At 68.7% G+C, this 18,390-nt stretch overlaps 1 protein-coding gene and 1 long non-coding RNA gene across 2 annotated transcripts; one reads left to right on the top strand and one right to left on the bottom strand.

The window, feature by feature from the left end:
• Positions 1–2,358: 2,358 nt before the first annotated feature.
• On the bottom strand, positions 2,359–10,124 carry AGXT (alanine--glyoxylate and serine--pyruvate aminotransferase). The gene is made up of 11 exons (XM_038574418.1): positions 9,753–10,124; positions 9,467–9,659; positions 8,290–8,354; positions 7,716–7,816; positions 7,046–7,116; positions 5,912–5,996; positions 4,984–5,079; positions 4,346–4,415; positions 3,603–3,698; positions 2,854–2,982; positions 2,359–2,697 (listed from the first exon to the last, which is right to left on the bottom strand). The coding sequence occupies exons 1-11, from the start codon at positions 9,981–9,983 to the stop codon at positions 2,590–2,592; spliced, it is 1,245 nt and encodes a 414-aa protein (XP_038430346.1). The 5' UTR covers positions 9,984–10,124; the 3' UTR covers positions 2,359–2,589.
• On the top strand, positions 9,084–15,812 carry LOC106557798. The gene is made up of 4 exons (XR_005378934.1): positions 9,084–9,293; positions 12,370–12,489; positions 13,602–14,507; positions 14,775–15,812. It is a non-coding gene; the product is annotated as an uncharacterized LOC106557798 (long non-coding RNA).
• Positions 15,813–18,390: the final 2,578 nt, after the last annotated feature.

Genomic DNA, 18,390 nt, shown 5'->3' with positions numbered 1-18,390 from the left:
CCCGGGGGAACGGGGCGCTGCAGGGCATCCCTGGGAACCGTGGCCTGCAAGCTGCAGCTCTGGGGCAAGCCTGGGCCCTCTGGAGCGGAGAACCGCCCTCCTGTTCCGAGCGCAGCGTCTGTCGTCAGTCTGGGCCCCGGTGGAGAACGAGCCCCTGGCACGAGACCCTAGGGGGCTACACGAGCCAAGTGTTACGGGGGGGCGGGGGGGTAGGTCTCACCTGTGCGGCGAGGCAGGAAAAACAAGTAAAAGGCATGAATATTGCAAAGGAAGCAAGACTGTCATGTTCATAGACCAATTGCTCTCCTAACAGAAAATCGTGAAGGAATCCGCCAAGAAACTACTGAACTTTGTGAATTTGGCGAGGTTGGAGGACGGGTTATCGGGGGAAAGTCAGGTGTCCTTGTATACACGTTAAGAATGAACTATTGGAAATAAAGATTTTAAAATACCATTTACGGGAGCGTCAAAAGTGCAAAAAAAAAAAAAAAAAAAACCACTCAGGAAATAGGTAACGAGAGGTACGGATGTCCTCCGCACTGGAAACACCGCTGGATAGGGTTTAAAATTCCCCAGGCCACGCTCAGGAGGAGGAAGTTGCATTTTGACGATTTCCATTAACCTTGATGCTTAGATTTGCTGCAATTCCTATCAAATTTCTAAAGAGATAGAAAAGGTGATTCTAAACTTAACATGGGAACTCGAGGGACCCAGGGTAGGAAAAACAGTCTTTACAAAGGGAGGGCGGGGGGCACGGGCACGTCTGCTTCACAAACTGGGACCCTGGGGATGAGCGCGAACCTGGCTCCTCCTGCACCCCACGCGCAAGACGCACGCAGCGCACACCCCGGACCCCAACGCAACAGCCGACTCCGTGGAGGCCCCAGACGAAGACGCAGGGAGATACCCTCAGGACCCGGACGTCATCGTCATCGAAGGTGTCCTGAGAGGTGACCGACGGCGCAGATCACGAGAGCAGACACGTGGGTGGATCGGAGCTCGTGAAGGGAAGGGAACCGCTCTTTGGAAACCGGGATGGCGGAGACGAAGAGGGGACCCGGGAGCAGGGGAGAGGCCGTCGCTCACCCGCAGTCCCCGGAATGTGAAGTAACGGCCGTAAGTTCACAATAAAAACATGAAAATCACACAAGAGGAGCAAGACACGGGAGCCGACAAGTCCCGAAAGCCGCGGGCACCCGAGGAGGCTCTGTAGGATTCGCCATCGGGGAAGCAGAAGGTAAAGCCGAGTCGGGGACGATTCCACGCCCACCGGAAGAGAAGACCCCTGGGTGCGGGTGTGGATGGGGCCGACGGGCTCGCGCGTCTGGCGAGGGTGTGGGGGTTACAGGCGCTTCGCGGTCCCCACCACCCCACGCCTCCCCTGGCGGGGGCCTCCCCAAGTAGCCGTCCCAACCCTCATCACAGCCCCCACTTGCAAATACCCCGGAGGTGACGAACGGATGCCAGGACGGCGGCCCGGCTGGCGTGTCCCAGTGCCCCGCAAGAGCAGCGACCACTCGGGAACGTGCCCATGTGCGACCCCTCCGCAAGGCCCACGAGCACCTGCAAGACCGGCCTGCGGGGACCGGATTGGACACAAGGGACCGGCCCCGGGGCACCTGCACTTGGGCTCCGGTTGCCGAGTCTGCTCCGGGGACGCCAGCCGGGACGGCGCTGCTCTCAGGAAGAGCCTCCCTCGGCCCGTCCCCTCCTGGACCCGGGGCCTCTCCCCCGTGGCCAAGAGCACAGGCGGGGGACGGGTGGGCGTCGGAGAGCACGGAGCCCTGGCCGACACGGGGGGGTGACGCTGGCCCCGCACGAGGACTCGGGCCGCGCTGGGCCGCTGTGTCCCCCTGGGCGTCGTGGGCCCTTAGGACCCATGAGGACCTGGCGGCTGCGCTGTGGTCGAGGGATCCGATGTGAGAGCCCCACAGGCGACAAGCAGGGGGAGCCTGGCATGGGCAGAAAGCCCAAGTGGGGGGGCGCCCAGGGGACGGCGGGTCCGAGGGGGCCAAGCTGAGAAGCAGGAGGGCCCGGTGCCCAGGGGGGCCCTCGCCGGACACCTGGGGCCCCCAGACCTCCGGCGCTGTGCCGGCCTGTGCGCCTGTGTGTGGCCGCGAGCTCCCCGGCCGCAGTCCGGGCCGTGCGCCGTGGGCACGTTGGCGCCTGCGTGTCTGCGACTCAAGTCACGAGGGGGCCCCGCAGGCGTGTGAGGCTGCTCCTTGCAGGCCGGGGTCAGCGACCGGGCCCCACACACCCGGCCTGCAGCCCCGGGGAGGCCCAGGCACAGGTCGGCCCCGAGCAACCCCCGACAAAGGTGCCGCCAGGGGGCAGGGGCGCCCCCCCACGCACAAGGAGGACGGGTGACCGAGGAATCTTTATTGAGGATTCGCGGCAGGGGGGCCGTGCGGGGCTGCGGCTCGCGTGGGTCCTGAGCCCACAGGGTCCATTTCCAGGAGGTGCCGCGGCCGTCCCGCCCTCCCGCTAGCCTGGCCCGCCCGGGGCAGCGGCTGTCCTGCTCCCCCGCCCCCCGCTGGCAGGGTCCTTTGCTCTCGGCCCCTCCAGGTCGGGGAGCAGCAGGCGGCCAGGTCACAGCTTGTGCCGGGGGCAGTGCCGCAGGGCCTCCTGCAGGGCGTGGGTCACGCGGTCCACGTTCTCTCGGGTGGCGTTACAGCCCAGCAGGCCGATCCGAAGCACCTGCGGAGGTGGGGGGTCAACCCGGCCCTGGACGCGCCCCCGCCCCCACCCCCAGGGAGCCCCCCAGACCCGGGCGGGTGGGAGGAGCTTCCCGGTGGCTGTGGCCGTGGCTGTGGCCGGCGCCCGGCCCGGCCTCAGGGCGCCGCGTCCCCTCACCTTCCCCACGGAGGGCCCAAGGCCGCCCGTGATCTCGATGTCGAAGTGGTCCATGACGTAGTTGACGATGTCTCTCCAGTCGTAGCCGGCGGGCGCGGCCACAGTGGTGACGGTGGGCAGCCGGGCGGCCTGCGGGACACGCGACGGCTCGGGGCCAGCACTAGAAGGGGCCCGGGGAGTGCAGCCACCAGCTCCCCGCGCCCGTGCGTCTGTCCCCTCGGGCCAGTCACAGCCCCCAGGCTCAGGGAAACAGGGGAGCCTCCGCCCCCCACCCCTGGACTGCAGGCCCTGGAGGCCGACGGGCATCCTGGGCTCAGAGATTCACCCGGAAAGACTCCAGGCGGGAGCTGTGACCGTGACAGTGACCGCCCGGCGACCACAGGACTGGGTCCGTTCAGAGGGGGCTGTGCAGCGGCTCCCCCTGCCCCACGTGCTCTCCCTGCCCCTGCCCCCGCCCTGCGTCCTGCCCCTGTCCTCTCTGGCCCCCGCCCCCTCCCCCGCCCCTTGCCCTCCTCCCCCACCCCGTCTCCTCCACCCCTGCTCCCCGCCCTCCATGCCCTGTCCCCTACCCCTGCCCTCTGTCCCCCCACCCCCTCCCCGGCCCTTGCCTTCATCCTCCACCCCCTGACTTCTGGCCCCCGCCCCCTGCTCCCCGCCCTCCACGCCCTGTCCCCCGCCCCTTGCCCCCTGCCCCCGTCCCCCACCCCTGCCCTCTGCCTCCCCACCCTCCACCCTGCTGCCCTCCTTACGGGATCCTTCACGAAGAGCTGCAGACCCAGCCCCTGCAGGCGCTCATGCAGATATGCCGTGGCCTCCCGGTGCTGCCGCCAGCTGTTCTCCAGACCCTGGGTGGGCAGAGGGCACCAGTGGGCGGGCCGGGGAGGGCGGGGGGTGGGGAGGCGGGGTGGGGTGCCTCCCTCCGTGGTGGGGGGGGGAAGCTGGTTCTCGTGCTGGGGGGGCAGCTTGAGACCACAGAGCGCCCCTGGGCTCCCCTCCCGGCCTGGCCTCTGACACCCCTGGGAGCCCCTGAGCCCCCAGTGACCGGACCTCGAGCCGCCTCAGGGCAGTGGAAATAGTCTGGGTCTGGGGGGGCCGGTGGGGACCCAGGCGGCGGATGGGGCCCGTGGCCCCTGGTGATGGGCAGGTGGGAGCATCTCCCTGCAGGTGGGGAGGTGGCCACGGGAGAGGAGGGGACTTCGGAGCGACACAGGGACCCGTCTTCCCAGGACCTGCTCCGTGGGCCGCCCCCTCTCGGCCCCACCCCGCTGCACTTGGCTCTGCCGCACGTACCCTCAGCACTTCTGGTCCGCAGCCCAGGCCCGCCCGGCCCCCCAAGCAGCCCTGAGAGTCCCCCGAGGGGCTGCAGGGAGTCAGGAGCAGGGGCCCCAGAGGCCACCAGCTCCCGCCCAGGGGCTCCCGGGAGCTCGTGGCGCCCGCCCCGGGGTCCTGCACCTGCCAGGCCCTGCTGCCCGCTGCTCCCGCCCGTGCTCACCTGTTCCGCTATGAGGGCCAGGCTCTCCCTCAGGCTGTACAGGCTGATGACCGGGGTGGTGTGATGATACCTGGAAGGCGGGGCGGGGGGCAGCGTCACCGGGCGGGGGGGGGCCGGGCTCTCTGGCAACGGGTCCAGCCCACTGCCGGGCGCCGCTGTCCAGTTGGGGAATCAGACTCGGGGCGAGAGGAGCAGCTCGGTCCAGCGCGGCAGCCCCCCACCCGGCCTCGGTTTGCCCCAGCAGCCCCGAGAGGCCATGGGGCCCGCCCAGGAGAGCGCACCTCCTGGAGCCCCCGGCCCCGCGTGTGCCGTAAGGGGGCTTGGCCTGAAGCTGAGCCGCCCCAAGGAGCCCCTGCTCAGCCCCTCTCTTTGGGGGGCGGGTAAACTGAGACTCCGCAGGGGGAACATGTGGCAGGGCCGGGTCCCCCCGAGAGGACAGGGCCGGGGAGGGTGATGGGGCCGTGCTGCTGGGGAGGGCCCCGGGGGGCGTGGGGAACCGAGTGGGGACATCGCTGGCCGACGCCGCTGAGTCCTCGGGCTCTGGCCGGGCTCCGGGCTTGGACTGCAGCCTGGAAGTGGGGGGCAGCCACCCCAGGCCCCCACCAGCCGCGGCCCGGCCCCAGCCCCGTGCTCCTCACACCCTGGGCTGGTTGTCGCAGCCCCAGATGTTGGCCAGCCACTTCATGTCCAGGTAGAAGGAGACGGGCTTCGTCTTCCGAGCGTAGATCTTACTCCTGCGAGGGAAGGAGCAGCCTGAGCGCCGCCGTCTGTCCGGCTGGAGCGCCTGGGGCAGGCTCGGGAGGCTGCCTGTTCCGCGGAAGTGAGCCGGCGAGGAGGGGTGAGGCCCCCGGGACCCCGGCCCTGCGCCCCGGGGGCCCGTCTGCTCTCAGGCCGCGGGCAACGCAGCCGTCCTGAAGCTCCGTACACCTGCTCTGCAGACGGCTGCGAACAGACGGGGCCGCTGCCCACGCGAGCTCGGCTCGGGCTCAGCACAGCCCCTCCCACCACGCCCCCCACAAGCCCTGACCCCTTGAGGACTGTCTCTGAGCCGGTGAACGGCCAAGGGCAGCTGACGGCAGTCATCTGCTGGGGCCCGTGCCCCATCCCAGCCTGGCCCGGCGTGGGGTCTGGACGCCAGGGACGTGGGGGCCCCCGGGGGCTGCCGGACAGAGCTGGCCCACGTCCACCCCCTGGAGCGGCTTGTGCATCGGCTCCAGGACGCTGAGCCGGGGGTGGAGGCCTGGGGGACGGGCACTGGACCCCGTCCTCGCTTGAGGCTGGGAAGCTTCCCTAATGCCAGGCCCTGCATCCCCACCCCAAGCCCGGGCTCCGGGAGGAGCCTCATGGAGCTGGCCTCACACCCCCGACCCTCACGGCGCCCTGGCTGCCACCGGCCTGTGGCCTCGGAGCTTCGGCGCACCTGTCCGGGGTGTCCCGGGTGGGCCGTGAGCAGTCCGGTGCCTGAGCACCGCCCAAGGAGCCCTCGGTCCCTTGCCCTTCCCTCCTCGGGGGCCACCCGGCCTCACTGCTCATCCAGCCCCAGGCGGGGGCCCCGGGGTCACTCACTTGGCCTTGTCACTGAAGGAGATGAGGGACGTCCCTGGAGGCGAGTTCAGGACCTTCTGGGAGCCCGAGTACAAGACGTCAATGCCTGTGGAGAGGCGGGGCGTGTGCTCCTGGGGGCCGCTCCCCGCGGGTGGGACCGTGGGGCGGGGGTGCCCACCCGGCAGGTCCAAAGCGGAGAGCTGTCCGAAGCAGGGTGGACGCTCCTGTTGGATTCAACGCTCTACCTACGCGACCTGACGCCATCTCGGGGGGATTGGGTTAAGCCACAGGCCCCCCACGTGCGGTCTGCTTGGTGCGGAGAAACCCCGCACGTGGTGTGAGGGTTGCGCGGGCCCGTGGCGGCCACCAAATGTGCACCCGAGGTCACCCGGCCCGGAACGCTCTGTAGGCCTAACTCCTGAGAGCGCGAGCCCGGCGAGAACCGAGGAGCCACCGCCAGGAGAGAGGCGAACCGTAGCTGGTCACGTAGTCGGGACCCTGCTGGCCGGGCGCCTCCAAGCACGTGGCCGACACTCCCCGACTTTACGTTGGGGTCTACGGACTCCAATACAGAGCGCAAAGGTGTGGAGGGCGCCCTGGGCCCCACGTCGGCTTCTCCGGGCTGCACTGTCTCCCGGGACGTGGGCCGGAGCCTCGTCGCCCGGGGGCGCGGTGTGGGCATCCTGGGGACGGCCTCGCCACCCGGCAATGCGTCCCCAGGGCCCCCCCCCAAGCCTGTCCCTTCATGGTGGGCCCTGCATGGAGCTCCCGGGTGGAGCGGGTTCTGGGGAGCGCCCTGCTGAGCAGCTGGGGATTCGGACTTCCCGCTGAGGGGAGATGCTGAGCCCACGGGGCCAACCCTGCACACGGGACTCATGGCATGTGACCGGCCGACGGGGACACTGTGGCCCAGCCTGGCACATCCCCCGCCCACTCCTGGGGGCCCGCGCCTCTCCAGGTGCTGGAGGAGCTTCTCCCTCCCGCCTGCCGCCCACATCGGGGGCTGACGGCCCCCACAGAGGCTGGGTGTCGATTAGCTGGTGGGTCCCGTCCCGCCCGGAGCCCACGGTGGGCCAATGGCGGGCTTGCGGGCGCTGCCGACGGAGCCTTTCCCTCCAGGGCCGCAGTGGCCGGGGTGACGGGGCCGGGCCTTACCTTGCTGGTCCATGTAGATGGGGACCCCGCCCAGGGCTGCCACGGTGTCCACCAGGAGCAGGCACTTGTACCTGGGGGTGCAGGGCAGTGGAGGGGAGCAGGGAGGCGTCTGACTCTGGGCTCCCGGGGGCCCCTGGGAACTTCCAGAAGGCCAGTGCGGAAGCCTGGGAGGCTCCTCCCGGACCACCCCACCCCCGGACCCCAGACCCAGCTCCGTGTGGGAAGCGGCTGCGCGGGGGCGGAGCAGGTGTCAACGCGGGGACCTTGGGGCGTGTGAGGGCCCGGTGTGCCGACCGTGCAGGCAGAGCCCAGGGGCACAGAGTCCAGCCCCGGTCCGGAGCTCTGACTCTCCTCCATCTCCACATTTTCTTAGAAATTTAGAAAAAAAAAAAAAATGGCCTGGGGCCACCTGGCTGGTTCAGTAGGTGGAGTGTGGGACTCGATGGCAGGATGGCAGGGCCGTGGGTTTGAGCCCCACGCTGGGCACAGAGATTACCTAAAAAAATTATTTTCACAGGCGTAAAGCATATCCCACGGTGGGTACAGAGGGGAGGGGGACGGCCCGGGGGTCGCAGCCCAGGCTCGGTCTAGCAGACGACGCCCGGGGACAGTGCCCGGCGCTGAGTGACGCGGCGGGAGGCCAGAGGCCGGGGGTGGGGGCTGTCCTCACCTGTGGCAGAGGTCCCCGTAGCCGTCCAGGGGCTGCAGCACGCCGCACGATGACTCCCCCTGCGTCAGGAACAGCAGCGCCGGCTTGTGCTGGGCCAGGCCCTGAGGGGACAGAGGGGGGCACAGACGGGACGGCTGCGGGCGGTGGCAGCGCGTGGGCCCTGGGCAGGGCCAGCTCGGCCCCCACACCCCCGCCCCCCGCGCGGCAGACAGACCCGGGGGTGGCAGCTGGACGTGCCTGGTCCCCGTCCGGGGAGCTCTGGGCTGGCACCTGGCCTGGGGTGGGGGCTCCCTTCCGGGGACCTTGCCCGGTTGGCACAGGGTCCGGGCTGCCTGGGGCGCACCTTTCCTGACAGGGAGGGACTGGCCTCGGCATGTCCCACCCCCCACATCCCCCACGCGACTGGGCTGCTGACTCAGTTTCCCTGCCACACAGAACCCTCCCTATCAGGCTTTCCACCGGCTCCCAGGTCTGGGATGTCCCCTGCGCCCGGTCACCTGGTGCTGGGAGGGGCTGAGGGCCAGCGACCAGCCCCCGTCTGCTGGTCCCTCCCCAGGACGGACGAGCCCCCCACCTCTTCCACGTCCTGCAGCGTGTAGTAGTCTCCAGGGTCCTTGACCATCGAGTGCACCCGGGCTCCTAGGGAGGGGCACAGAGTGGTGAGCCTGTGGGAGCCTGTGGGAGCCTGTGGGAGCCTGTGGGGGCGGGTTCCCCCCCACCCTGGCCCGAAGCCGGAGAGGAGAGGAAGGTGAGGGGTGCTCAGCGAGGCTGCTGTCTGTGAGCCGAGGTTTCCGGGGTGCAGGGGGGAGAGTGCTCAGGCTCAGCTACACCGCCCCTGCCCCGGCCTAGCCTCCCGGAGCCCAGCCAGGCCCCCCACCCGCGAAGCCAGCCAGCCTTTGCACACAGCCAGGTGGACTGTGCCGTCGAGCACCGTTCGGTGGCCGAGTAGAGGAGAACAGGTGAGTGGGGGCTCAGGACGCAGGCCCTGGGCCGCCCCCTCTGGGACCCCCGTGCACCCCCCGCGGCCCCCTGCCTTCTGGAGGAGGGAGGAGCCCCAGGACCACTCGAGCCCCGGGGGGAGCCCAAGGCCAGGTGCAGGCTGGGGCAGAGCCTCTGGAGGGCGGGAGCCTGAGGTCACCCGGGCCCCACCTGTGCCCCAGGACGCCTCCCTCTGCAAACCAGTGTGTGGACTCGAGGGGACCAGGTGAGGGGGGGGACCCCTTAGGCCCCTGGGGGCTGTCCATTAACCAGGACGGAGTGCGGCCATGTGTGGAGCTGACGGTGCAGGAGCTGCGGGCTGTTGCCAAAGGCCGAGGTCAATCATTAAACCCCTGCACGCTCCTGCTCCTCAAAACCTTTCCTCCGGAGGTGCCGACCTCCTCTGCGCCCCTGCACTCTGCGATGCTGGGAGGGGCTTTCGGCCTCTGAAACCCTGTCCTGTCCCAGAGCAGGGGCGACGCCTCAGCCCAGGAGAGCCGCGGGGCCTGTCGGGTTTGTGCCGGGAGCTGGGGCTCCCCGCGGCGCTGCCTCCCCACGTGCTCCGGGGACGCCTGTCCTTGCACGCTGGGAGCCTGGAAGGTACGGGGGTCTCTCGAGCACCCCAATGCCCACTTGGAGAAGCCAGCAGCCAGCCTGGCGGGGAGGTGGAGGCACGAGGCGGGGGAGAGCCCTCGCGGGGAGCGCGGACGGGTCAGCCCAGGAGGCTCGGGGAAGGTCAGGAGCCCGCAGCCCACCCCCGGCCCATCCGGTACCGATGCGCTCCCCGATGTCCGCGGCCCGCTGCCCCCAGATGCCGTTGGCCCCGACCAGGAAGGAGTCGCCCGGCTCCAGGAGGTTGAACAGGGCGGCCTCCAGGGCGCAGTGTCCCGAGCCGCTGACGGCCAGGGTCAGGGGGTTCTTGGTCTGGAACACGTACTGGATGCCTTCCTTGATCTCATCCATGATCTGCGGGCAGGGGCGTGCAGGTCAGCCGTGTGCCCCTTGCCCTCGCCCACGGAGGAGGCCGGGGCGCCCGCTGCGCCCCCCTGGACGTCCTACCTGGAACATCTCCTTGTGCATGTGCCCGATCATCTGCAGCCCTCCGGCCGCCAGGATGCGCGGGGCCAGGTTGGAAGGGCCGGGCCCCAGCAGAAGCCGGTTCGGGATGGACAGGGGCTTGAGCAGGGCCTTCGGGGGGGCCACCAGCAGCTGCTGGGAGGCCATGGTCCGCACCCAACCTGCCGCCTGTGGCCCCAGGGCCACACTGGCCCTGGCCAGCGCTCGGAACATTTCCCAGAGGGCCTTGTGGGGCGTCCAAAGGCAAGGCGGTCGATGGGCTCCCGCTACGCCCTCTGCCTTGCGTTGTTTGCTGCCGGTACCTGACCCTTTATTGACGCTTCTCCCGGACGGACGTCAGGGCCTGACAGCCGGGGTGTTGAACCCTTGCTGCGGGGAGGAGCCTCCAGAGTCCAGTGAATGAAAAACAGAGCTTGGCAAGTTGTCCTCTGCCCTCGAGCTCCTCCCGGCTCCTCTAGGCTGTCAGGTGCCCGGCCCCAGCCAAGGGGGTCCTGCGGGGCTCAGGGGGGCTCAAAGTTTTTCTTAAAGGATCAGAGAGCAAATATTTCCAGCTTGGCAGGCCCTACAGGCTGTATGGCGGCTTCAGGCCTGCTGTGATGGTGCAAGAGTGGCTGCGGTGGGGTTGCTGGGTGCCAATAAAACTTTATTTGTAAAAACAAGCGGTGGGCCCGATTCGGCTTAGGGGCCACAGTCTGCTGAGCTAAGGGAAAGGCTCAATTTAGGAGACACGTCTGCCCCGTGTGTGTAGACGCACGAGTGTGCATGCGCACGCTCACACGGAGGACATGTCCCTCCTGGTCCTTCCCTGTGCCTCTCGTTCCCAAGGGCCCTGAGGTTTGGTGTTCTCTCGTGTAACCAAGGCCATGTTTGCCTGCGGAGCCTTCTCTGCCCGCTGAGTGGGTAGAATAAATGTAAGTCAAGAAGCAGGAAGAGGGGCCAGGGCCAGCTGAGGCAGGGACACCTGTGCTGTGGGGACACCTGCGAAGTGGAGACACCTGTACAGCGGACACACCTGTGCTACAAGGACACCTGCACGCGGAGACACCTGTGCAGCGGAGCCACTAGTGTCCCAGGGAGTCAGAAAAGCCTCTGCTGCCAGGAACCGGGGGAGGGGGCACCCGCTGGCCGTTCCCTGAGCAGCACCAATACTGCTCGTCGCTCCCAAGGGGGCCTGGTTGGGGCGAGTGCGTCCTCCCGCTCTGTGCTCGGGGCTCTGGCACCGCGGGCCTTAGTGACCAGGGGAACCTCAGGGCTTCCTGCAGGAGGCTTCACGGTGATGGAGGACGCAGGACCGTCCCCTGGGGCCTGGCACGTGCCCCTCCCCGGTGACGATTGGATCCCCAGCTCAGCCAAATCCCTTCATCCAGCTCTTGGTGCCGGCTCTGGGCTTGTCGGGCATCCCAGGGCTGCGGGGACCCAGGAGCCTTGGCCATGGTCTGGCCCCCGGGGACTTGCACGGCCTTGCCGGAGACGTGGTGCTCTGTCGTCTGATGGGCAAAGAAGCGGGCAGAGGGCCCGGGCCCCACACGCCAGCCAGGCAGCCCAGGGCGGCCCAGGAAGGTGAGGCCCCAGCTGGCCTCGGGCACACGTGCCGTGGGAGGCTGGGCCCCCCCAGCACAGGAAGGCTGTGTAGGAGCCCCCTCCTGCCCCCCCCCGGCCCTCCCTGCCCCCAGCACTACTCCCTCTGGACCAGGCCCAGCCTGGCTGCTCCATCTGGTGCAGTGTCGGCAAGAAGAGCAGGGCCCTCACCGGGCGGGGGGAGGGTGGGCCAGGGGAGTCCCGGGGTCTGCACAGGCCCAGGGAGCTGAGAGCCTCGTAGAGATGGGGGGGGGCGGGGAGGAGAACCCCAGGGGCTGCCAGGGAAAGGTCAAGGGGAAGTGGAGAGAACTGGGAGGACGCAGAGGAAACTAGGGAGCCCAGAACAACGCGGGGAGGCCCCCACAGCTGGAGGCCCCCCGATGCAGCCGGCCGTCTCGGGTCCTGCCCCGCCGTGGCGTCTGGGACATCCGTGCAGCCCTGGGCTCTGGAGTCACGGTGTGGAGCCAGCTCCACCCGAGCTGACCACCACGGGCATGTCCTGTCTGCCGGGACAGGGGCCGCTCCCCTCGGCTCAGCCGCTGCCCCCGCTCCTTGCCCACAGCCCCCTGGGCCGGGCTTGTCCCCTCGGTGACCAAACCCCTTCCCCTGGGTCCATCCTCCCTCCCAGCCAAGGGGCTGCACCCCCCCAGGCACAGCCCCCATCACTCCAGGCTAACAAGTGCATCTGTGGCCTTTGCAGGGACCGTTCCCTCTGCCGGGAACGCTTGTCCCCCTTTGTCCAGCCCTGCTGGCCCTTCCTTCGGGGCTGTGGCCCAGCCTCCTGTCCAGGGAGTCATCTCCCCCGCGTGGAGTCCCCTGCCGGCCCTTCCACCACAAGCCTCATGCCACATGCGTCACGCGGTTTGCAGCCTGCCCGCCCCGCCCCGGGCAGGACCCCACGTTGGACAGCACCGCGTGTGGGCACGGCACGTGGGGGGGCAGCCCGAGCCCAGTCCTGGCAGGCGGGTGGGTGGGTGCAGCCCAGGGAAACCAGGAGGGGGTGTGCCTTGTTCCCAAACAGGAAGATGCGCGGAGTTGGCGTCACCGGGAGGGGACTGTTGCAATCCCGAGAGGCGTTTCCTCAGGCCGCGAGGCGATTGGGAGCCCAGGAAGCCCGCGAGGACAGCCAGCGGCTGGGCAGGTGAGCGACCTCTGTGTCTGCAGGCTGGAGATAAAGGCCCCCTGGCCAGGTGCAGGCGGTGTCAGCCCCACCCCGGAGGGCGGCCGTGCTCGCCCGATGCCGGGCCCTGGGGGCGGGGGCAGGGTGCGTGCCCCCTGTCCCCTCGGGGCTCCAGGCGGGCGGCGACCTCGGCTGTGATAACTGCCCGCTCCGGCCGGGCGCCTGAGGACGCTCCGCTCTACGCCCGCAGCCAGGGGCAGCCTGCCGAGCGGTGGCGGGCAGCAAGGGCCAGTGGGGGCCCCGGGCTCAGCGTCCCAGCCCGCCGGGTCCCAGCTGGGGAGGGACGGTCAGCCTGGGCGGCAGGAGCAGGTCCCCGCGGGGAGCGTCGTGAGAGCCTGTGCTTAGCTGGGGGTGACGGGTGTCGCGGGCCCTGACACACCGATTGGCACCACCCCTGCTCCCCGCCGAGCTGCGCCCCTGCGGCACCTGGCACCCTGGGGTGCAGGACACAGGGCCCAGCGTGAAATGCCTGCCCCCAGGGAAGGCCCGGGAGCCTGGGCCGGGCAGCAGCAGCGGGGCGTCGAGGGCGACGGGGAGTCCCGCGTGCAGGGGAGCGGGCACGGGGTGGGGGGGACACTGGACTAGGCCCCGCCCACGCAACGTGACCCAGAGCTGCTCACACACATGTGCAAGGGGCGGAGCAGCTCCAGCAGCCGTGACTGAGCATCCCTGGGGCTCCCCAGGTGCCGGCTCCGTGCATCTCGGGGCCTCCTGGGGGTGGGGCCACCTGGGGGCTCTGGGCTGCTGTTGGGTTCATAATGCGACAGTAGTGGCGATGCAGGGCGACTCGGGCTGGTGGCCGTCCCACCCGGAGCCTCCTGCCGGCCGGTGACCCCGTGAGGCAGCCGCGCCCCCTGAGCCCCCCGGGGTCCCCATGCCCCCCCGCAGTCCCCACGCCCCCCACGCCCCCCCGCGCCCCCCGTGCCTCCCGCGCCCCCATACCCCCTGGGGTCCCCTGCCCCCCACACGCCCCATGCCCTCCGTGGCCCCCAAACCCCGGCGCCCCTCCCCGCGGGGCGGCTGTGCCAGCTCGACCGGATTTGCCGTCGAGACACATTTGAGTTGATTCCTAGGTCACGCTTGAGCGGGCTTCTTCAGTGACATTCGGCCTTGGGTGCTGCCCTGAGCCCAGCAGCAGCCAGGGCCGCCCAGGCCCCCACCCGGGAGGCGGCTCAGCGTCCGGGCAGGAATCAGAGGGCAGCGCGGGTGCCGTCAACGCCGGGAGCCACAGGCGCAGGTGTGGCCGGGCCGCCGGGTGGTGTCACCACGAGCCTTAACGCCACCGAAATTCAGCACGAGGGCTGTGGAACCCGGGCAGCACATCCTCCGGAAGAGTTCTCGGGAGCTCCGGTGGCCTCGAGGCCCGGCCCCCACCCCCAGGACCCGCCTGCCCACCGGGGCCCCTCGACCTCCTGCACCCCAACCGGTGCTGGCGTGAGAGGCGCCCCTCAGGGCCTTCCTCGTGGGCTTCCTGGGGCCCCGGGGTCCTCCTGGGAGGCAGGCCTGGCTCCCCTCCCCCCGCCCTGCGCCCCGGGGTGTTCCTCCCACGGTGGGTCCTCCGGAGGCGCTGAGCTCGGGCCCCAGGGAGGGGCCCACGGCGAGACCCGCGGCACCAGTGGCACCAGCCCCCACCCCGGCCGCCCTCCTAACCCCAGCCTGCGTGTCTGAGCGCGGCCCTCCTGGGTCACCCCATGCGCGTCTCTCTGGAGCTCCGGGGACCAAGATGCTTTGCCCACCGAGGCCAGGGAGCAAAGGGATGTCTAGGACCCCAGACCCTTCCCCGGAGCACTGCCCGCCCCCCATGCCTCCCCCCGTCAGCCTGAGGCACCCCTTCCAGGTGGGGAGGGAGACGCCTGGGGGTACCTGGAGGTGGCCTCCTCGGAGTCTGGGCACGGCCCCTAAACTGCGGAAGGGCTCAGGAGCTACGTCAGGGATTCACCTGCGGTGACCTCTAGCACTCCGTCCGCCGCACGAGCCAGGTGAGCTCTCCTTAGGGTTCCGAGGGTTGAGGCTGGGGAAGCAGGGGTGGGGCCCGCGGAATCTACTCTCGGTCCTCAGGAGAGAGAAGCCCTCGACCCCGTCCTCGGGACTCCCGGGAGCCCCCACCACAGGCCCGTGGGCAGGCTCGGCATGGGGCGCAGAGAGCAGGGGCGCAGCCTCTCCCGGGAGGTGGTGGGGTCGGGGGTGGGTACCTAGAGGCCCCCCAGGGCGCAGCCTGAGCAGCTGCTTGCCCCTTCTGCGCCCAGTGTCCTCATCCAAAATCAGGGCCACGGTGACCGGGGAGCCCAGGGCTGCCAGGGACACAGGGGCCTCCTCTGCAGTGTCTCTGGCCCCTGTCATGCTCCTCGGGCCCCCAGGACTCAGACTTCCAGGGATGTGAGGCCCCACAAGCCTGAGCGAGATGCCCAGGCCAGGACGACTCAGCTCCGCCTTCTCTGAGACGACCCACATCCAAGCCAGGTCGGGCTGGCCAAGAGGACGCTGCTCAGGGCGGGTGGGGACGTGCGGGTCCGCTGGGGCTGGGCGGCCGCCACGTGCCTGCACCCAAGCCGCCGCACCCACTGCTGCAAAATCCTGCCATGCTCACATCTCCAGGGCTTCCGGGTGCCATCGGGTGGATGGTGTCCTCCCCAGATAGATGTTCTAGTCCCGGGGAATGTGACCGCCGTCCGGGACTGGTGTCCTCACAAGGGGAGGGAGTTTGGGCACAGGCCGGCTCTCGCGGGAAAAGGCCCAGATCCCCCGGCGGCTGCACAGACTGGCCCCCGCCCCGCAGACGCCCGACCTGTCCCACGGCCCTTCCACGGCTGACCGTCGCTGAGGGCTTCGTGGGCATCTGTTCCCCTAAAGGCGGCCACTTTCTAGAGGGGGGCTGGGTGTGGATGCCGCGGAGGAGCTGAATGGGTAGATTCTTCTGGGCCCGGGCCCAGATCCAGGCCGCACGCCCCCCACGGGCTCTGTCTGGGGCCGGGCTGTGGGTGCCCGCCCTCGCCTGCATCTCTGCCAGCGACGGCCACCAGCCCCCGCACCCTGGTGCTTTCCAACACCCAGTGGGCTCTGCTCTTCCGGGGCCTTCTCCCGGGAAAATGAATGCAGTGCCTCCCTGGATGCACTTTCACAGCAGAGGTTAAGGCAAAGGTGTTCAGGCCCCCCCCTCCCGGGAGCTCTGTGGGTGGGCGTCTGCCTTCGGCTCAGGGTGTGACCCCGGCGTCCCGGGATCGAGTCCCGCATCCCTGCAGGGAGCCTGCTTCTCCCTCCGCCTGTGTCTCTACCTCTCTCTGTGTCTCTCATGAATAAATAAATAAAATCTTAAAAAAAAAAAAGATAAAGGTATTTATGCACGCACTGTAAATAATTTTGAAAAAGAACGAAACAAATTCAAAACAGATGAAACGCCTAGAAGCCCCGTATTTCCACCAAGCCGCTTTCAGAATGGGAGGCTGTCACTTTCTCACGCTCACGTTGCCAGATGTTCGCCTGCGTCCCCACAGTCGTTGGCAGTAGGCTGGCATCTGGGTGGAGTCGGCGCCAGAACACTCTCGGGTCCCCGGCAGCAGGACACAGCAGAGCAGGGCCACACGCGATCACGGGCTCCTCCTGAGTGCTCCCGGACACTCGGGCTTTGTCGGTCTCTTCCATTCCAATTTTTTAAAAAATACTTTAATTAAAAAAAAAAGATTTATTGATTTATTTATTTACGAGAGACAGAGAGAGAGAGAGAGGCCGAGACACAGGTAGAGGGAGAAGCAGGCTCCATGCAGGGACCTGATGCAGGACTCGATCCCGGGTCTCCAGGATCACACCTTGGGCTGCAGGCGGCACTAAACGGCTGAGCCACCCAGGAATCCCAGATTTTAATTTTTTTAAAGTCATCTCTACGTCCACCGTGGGGCTCGAACTCACAACCTTGAGATTAAGAGTCGAGCACTCTACCGACGGGGCCAGCTGGGTGCCCCTCAATTTATTCATTTATTTATTTTTTAATGAGCGGACGAAGAAACGATTTCTTAAGCCACGTGACGGATGGTACGGCCGCAGCAGCCGCTGTCCGCCTCCGCGGGCTGGGCAGGGAGCAGGCGCGTTCGGGTCACCTGCAGCTGGTACCGACACTGTCCACGGTGCTTCTAGAGCAGATTTATTTTCATGGGCTCGGCCTGACATGCAGGGAGCTGTTGCTCACCTGCTGTGCAGAAGGGGGTCCACCCGCAGGCCCCCGGGAGGGCTCCCAGCACCCTCAGGGGTCAGAGGGCCCCGCCGCTGCCATCGCCCGAGCAGCGTGGTTCAGGCTGAGCACCCGAGTCTCCAGCGGGCAGAGGGACCCGGTGCCCCGCCCCCGGCGGGTACCCTGGGCGCCGCGGCTCCACAGACTCCCCTGCAGACGGCACCTCCCGTGTCGTCACACCCGGTGGTGGCCTGTGTGAGCCCATGGGGAGGGCCCGGGAGCTCCCCCCTGCTCCTTGCTCCCCCCCTCCCCTGGGCTGCACCAACCCCAGCAGGGGCACGGCCTCTGCGGAGTCCGGGGGGCCCTCGAGGTCCCCGAGCCGGGTGGGCCCGGGGTCCCTGACAATATGCATCCGTGGCTTTTTAGAACTGAGGAGGTTGCCTGATTTCCCCTGGGCCGGACGAGCCCGTGAGCCGCCCCCCATTTCTGTCCTCCGAGCGACAGGACAGGTTCCGACATTCGCCTCATTAATTCATGCTTCTGAGTAAGAGTCTCCTCCGTGTCCACCGTGTGAGAAAGAACAGTCGTGAACGGGACGACGGGGGGAGGACGCTCGGCCTCGCTGCTCCAGCCTGCGGCTGGGAGGGGACCCGGAGGGGGGCCAGGAGGGGGCTGCATCCCCGTCACCGCCAGAAGCTGTGGCCTCAGGGAAGGACATGCAAGGCGGGAGCGGCGGGGCCTCCTGGCAGAAGCACGCGTGAGCCAAGATGTGACGGGGAGAGGCCAGCGGGGCCGAGGCGGGCTGCAGGAGGGCCTGGGGGGACCCGTGTGGCTTTGTCCCCACAGCCCCGGGCGCTGCGGGCCTTCCCTGCAGCCACAGATCACAGCAGGACAGAGCCCCGAGAGTTGCAGGAGAGGGGAGGTGGCTCTCCCTGTGTGGCCCTGTGCCGGGGACCAGAGGCTTCCAAACAAGAGAACCAGAGTCCGCCGGCTTTCTGACGCAGGGACACGGGGGTGGCCTGAGGATCCCCATCTCTGGCGGGGTGCCCAGGAGGCCCGGCCCCCCTCCAAGGCAGACCCCCGACCGGGAAGGTTCGGAGCAGGTACGCCTGGGGTCGGAGGTCACCCAGCTCCAATCGCGGGTGCTGGACCCCACCTTGCCCGAGCCTGGCCTGGGTGGGATGGAGAAGCAGGGGCGGCCCCGCGGGAAACAGTGACACCTGGTGGCCAGGCCGGGGCCCGCGGGAGCAGCAAGGCCCCCTCCCTGTTCTGCGGGCAGCGGGCAGCGGGGAGCTGGGCAGGAGTCAGGGCAGGTGCCCAGAGGTCCCGGGGGGTGGGGGGGTCCAAGCGGGCTGGCTCGGGGCGTGAGCAGGGGGGCAAGGGGCGCATGGGGACCCGCGGAGGCGGCGACAGTGATGCGGGGAAGGACCCGGCGGCCGTACCCTCATTACCTGCAGCGGGGGTCACCGCCGCCCCCCTCCCACCCCCGTGGCCTTGACTGGTCCCGGCCCCGCTCCCGTGGTCTCATCTCGCCGCAGATTTGAGAGCTGATCCTACGGGTTGCGTCGCTTCAGCCCGACCTTCCCGGGTGCGTCTCAACAGACGGATGTTTTCTCCCGGAGCCCCGGGGCCACTGTCGTCTTTCACAAAACCGACACCCCCTCCGTCGCGTCCCGTATCCCGTCCGGAGACAGATTTGC

This window comes from Canis lupus, chromosome 25, assembly GCF_011100685.1.
Source record: "Canis lupus familiaris isolate Mischka breed German Shepherd chromosome 25, alternate assembly UU_Cfam_GSD_1.0, whole genome shotgun sequence".
NCBI lineage: Eukaryota > Metazoa > Chordata > Mammalia > Carnivora > Canidae > Canis > Canis lupus.
The sequence above is the reverse complement of the archived record's forward strand: the minus strand, read 5'-3'. Positions and strand labels throughout refer to the sequence as shown.